Source organism: Lactuca virosa, chromosome 6 (genome assembly GCF_052849685.1).
Source record: "Lactuca virosa cultivar CGN04683 chromosome 6, Lactuca_virosa_CGN04683_v6, whole genome shotgun sequence".
Classification (NCBI taxonomy): Eukaryota; Viridiplantae; Streptophyta; class Magnoliopsida; order Asterales; family Asteraceae; genus Lactuca; species Lactuca virosa.
Window position 1 is genome coordinate 20409659 of NC_136431.1, and position 4271 is coordinate 20413929.

A 4271-nucleotide genomic window follows, 5' to 3' on the forward strand; every position below is an offset into this window, starting at 1 on the left:
GTTAAGGGATTAACCGGAGGCCCTAAATTGCTAATGTGTTGAATTTTAAAAAACTAAATATGCTAATATCATAACAAAGTTCGTAAACACCACTAATATCATAACAAAAGAGGTTAATATGATTAATACAACAATAATAAATTTCAAATAATTTCTAATGAGATATAACTTTTTCAAATTGTTAAAATTTCATCATTTGCTACTGCTTCACTCATTTTGTAGGTAATGATTAATCGCTAGACGTCTTTTAGTTGGCCGGATAGCTCCTAAGGACTAATCGAGACCTAATCGAAATTTTTTACAACAATTTTTGGTCCTAAATCAAAAAACTAACTATGTAATGATTTTGATTTATTTTAACTCATAAATTATACACCTAGTATCAATAAACAAAATCGACTATAGAAAGATAATAGAAACCCAAAACCAAATTTATTAAAATTGCTTCGCCGTAAACCAAATCAAATATATGAAAAGATTAAGAAATACAAAAAAATTTATGAGATTGGGGATAATAATAGGGTTTTTTGATCGATGACCCAATTGGAATCCATTACTTAACCAAACCCGAAAAGTAAAAGGCCTTAATAGGGTTGGTTTGGTTTCATCTTGATTCTTGAACGAACCAAACCCATTTGCCTTGGGCTTTACAAATCGAACTGAAAACATAAAACAAGAAACGAGTCGTTGTCTCATTGAGTCAATAGAGTTCTACGCAGGTTCGACTCGCTCCTTCTTCCTTCTGCAAGAGGCCAAAAGCCAAGAGGAGTGTATGCAGTTCGGGATCAGACGTGGAACGCCGTCGTCTCATCTTCACCAGCTTGCCTTTACTCTTTCGCTTAAACGAATCCGAATCAGAGCCGACTAAGAGGAAGAACTCCGAACCCTCTATATCTGTTCCCGAGGTTCAACAAACATGGTAAATTGGTTAAATTATCAACTTCAATTTATGTTCCAGTTGTGCTACATTGTGATCTTACTGAAAACTCTGATTAATTTTGATGAGCACAGTCGGCGCTGTTCAATTTCTATTCGTTTCTGACGGTGGTGTTGTTGGTAATCTGCACTTGCACTTTCTTGAAGATGCAGTTTCCTGCTATCCTTGAACAGAAAACTGGGTTAGATCCTCTTTTACCCAATCTCCGATGATTCCAAGACCCCTAATTTTGGTCTATTAACAATCAATTTAAAGACATCTTTTTGTATGATGCGATTGCAATCTGAATTAAAACCACTAACTAAATCAGCAATCTTTGAAGCTTAGGAGGAGGACCCGTGGTCCATGGATCGACCATGTTTTCCATACTCATTGTAGAAGAACAATTGTGCATGAGCTACTTAGGATCTGAAATCAGTAGTATTAGATGATGAGTAGCTGCACATGACAATGACATGATGCCCTTAAAAACTGTGGACATTATGAATTCTTAGTGATACCTTCTGCTAACCAATTCACCTTATGGAATCATTTATTCAAGCTTTATGTTATGAAGTTTCTACTCTTTTCTTTTGATGATATATTGATATATAGCCCTAGGCCCTAGCTGCACTTCTTGAAATTTGTTTTCAAAGTGTTAAAAGTTCAATTCATTATTGGTTAAGTTTAGTAAATGTGTCTTATCTGTGTATTTATCAATGTATATTCTATTAGGGTTATGATCGACACTTAAAGTCAGATAAGATGCAAAGAAAAATAAAGAACACACAAGAGGTGTCTTATTAATTTAGAGTATTCTTCACACTTAATAAAGTATAAAGTATAATTAACATTTCACATTACAATTTACAGAGCATACAAACTAATGTTAATAATACTTGGTGCAATGCCCAAATTAAAAAACTTAAAATACTCTTGGTTGCTTTCTTTGCATATGGATGCCTTAATTTGGCAACTTATTGCTGTTTATGTTAGGATCTTTGCAAGTAACAGGATTAATTATGCTTTTTTTAGTGTTTGTGATGCAAGTTGGATGTGTATATATATATATATATATATATATATATATATATATATATATATATATATATATAAATGGGTCAACTCAATTATATACTTACAAGTGGTTTATAACAACCAATGCCAATTGCCAAATACATTATTCTATTGAAATCAGATATGCAACCATGCTAAAAGTTGCTTATGCCTTATATAGTTATTAGAGTGTAGTTAGTGTATAAATAACTAAAAGTATATTAAACATAGAAAATGAAAAATAAAATAAAAGCCAACTCATTCATTTGTACACATGTCACGTTATACATGTTAGGTGACGTGACATGGCATTTATGACCGAAGCCCGCTCCACGTCAGCAATCAGACATTTCCTAGAGACAATGATAATATTAATACACACTCACTCTTTTGTCCCCAGAATTCATTTCTCCTTATCTTTGAGGATCATTTTCTTCTTATTTATCAAGGCTAATTTCGTAATTGTTGGAGTTTTCATTTTGTAGATTTCGGGGCTTCTTTTGGAAGGCTGCAAGAATCGGTAATATTGTTATGGCCATTGTTCTTGATTGAATTAATATAAGTTTATAAATTGATTTTAATTTTAATTTATTTTGATGGACTAAAATTATTTAAACTTTTTATTTATATACATGAAACAGGTGAACGGTTGAGCCCATGGGTAGCGGTTGGGTGCTTCACAATGGGCGTATCAATCATATTTTTCTAACCTGTCAAATTTTATTTTTATTTTTTTTACATAAACTAATTTGTAATTCGAAATCAACGATTTATTAAAGTTGATGTCATTGTCATTTACTGTATACGTTTGTTTTTTCTTTTTATGGAAATGGTAGAGTCTATCTACAACCCACTAGTTCAATTAAAATGGTAAATTAAATACAAACATAGCAATCTTTTTTCTAGATTTGCTTGTATAATATAATGAAAGGTGAAGGTCAAAAAGAAAAAAATGCAACATTACCAGGCTACCCCTAGCTGGAATCTAGATATTTCTCATGATTTTATAACATAAAAAAAGACTAAGTAGGCCATGTCAACAATGACAAATATACAAAAATATTAGGGGTGGTGCCAAACGTGGAAAATGAAATTAAGTGGTTTTTCAAGGGCATAAACGTCATTGCATTTGGTTGCCATCATTGACTTATAAGTATTGCGCTAATCGCCATTAACTATATATAGTTTAATTTAAGCACTAATTACAATAATTAAGGGGTGGGTCGAGAACATTAATAAATTATGGTCGACAATTGTTTCTTTTATTTGTATCTTTATCTCGAGATTGGTTGAGGATCATCTATAATTTTAGTTGTGGGTTATGATTCTATATTGGTTTTGAATTTTTGATTATTTGGATTGTACTAACTTTGTTTAACTAGTCTAAATAAAGTTTAACAATTAAATTAGTTGTTGTCATTAGCAATATTATATCCTAAAGTTATTTTCCCATTTTGTTATTGGTTCTTTTGATTAAAAAAATGGATAAATGATGATCGTGAGCAATAATTTTCTTGTTTGTCTGCTAAAACATATTTTTCACAAACGTTTTAAAAGATAACCACGATGTTTTTTAACAACATTTTTTTCGAAATCTATATATTTGATTATGAGTGAATGTTACAATTGCCCTTCATTATTCGGTTTAATTACTGAAAACCCAAACTTTATTGACTTTTTAATTTAGTTCATTTTTTTATTTACTTAGTATAATTTTATATTATGACCGATATTAGTTTAGTTTCTTTTATTAACTTATCGCATACCATTTTATATACTTCTTTTGATTATACTTGGTCCTTGTATTTACTAGTTTTATACTTGAAAGTTGAAATCCATAACATGATATGCCAAATAGCATGATATGCATTAAATGATATTTATAAACGTAATAATATTACATAATACGGGTTTAATAGTGAAGCACGATATGATAAGATAGCAAAAAAAAAAAAAAAAAATCCATATACACGTTATCGTTTATATAGACTTATATGTATGTTTTATAAATGCTTTTGAGGACACAACGTTTCATTACAATCTTTGACCCAAATAGCATTTAATCAATAAGTTATTAACTATTTAATAAATAATCAAACCTTACTTAAATTATGCAAGTCAAATGTTGCAAATGTCACAAGCATGAAAAATTGATGATTTTTCCAAAGTAGAAGAGACAATATAAAACAAATCTTTACAAATTACCCCTTTTATATATTACTAACAATTTCCAGTTGATAATATAAATTATATTAATATATGAACATTTTTATTTTTATAACGAACGCAAGTTTTTCAG

The 4271-nt window shown here is 30.1% G+C and overlaps 1 protein-coding gene across 1 annotated transcript; it reads left to right on the top strand.

The window, feature by feature from the left end:
* Positions 1-679: 679 nt before the first annotated feature.
* LOC145118871 (uncharacterized) lies at positions 680-2766 on the top strand. Its single transcript, XM_079054529.1, has 4 exons — positions 680-919; positions 1012-1118; positions 2458-2492; positions 2614-2766. Exons 1-4 carry the CDS (start codon positions 917-919, stop codon positions 2679-2681), a joined length of 213 nt encoding a protein of 70 aa, XP_078910655.1. The 5' UTR covers positions 680-916; the 3' UTR covers positions 2682-2766.
* The last annotated feature ends 1505 nt before the right edge of the window (positions 2767-4271 follow it).

Coding starts and splice junctions, on each gene's coding strand:
- LOC145118871 (XM_079054529.1), top strand. Junction 1,119..2,457: donor ATCCTTGAACAGAAAACTGG/GTTAGATCCTCT, acceptor TTCATTTTGTAG/ATTTCGGGGCTTCTTTTGGA. Junction 2,493..2,613: donor TTGGAAGGCTGCAAGAATCG/GTAATATTGTTA, acceptor TACATGAAACAG/GTGAACGGTTGAGCCCATGG.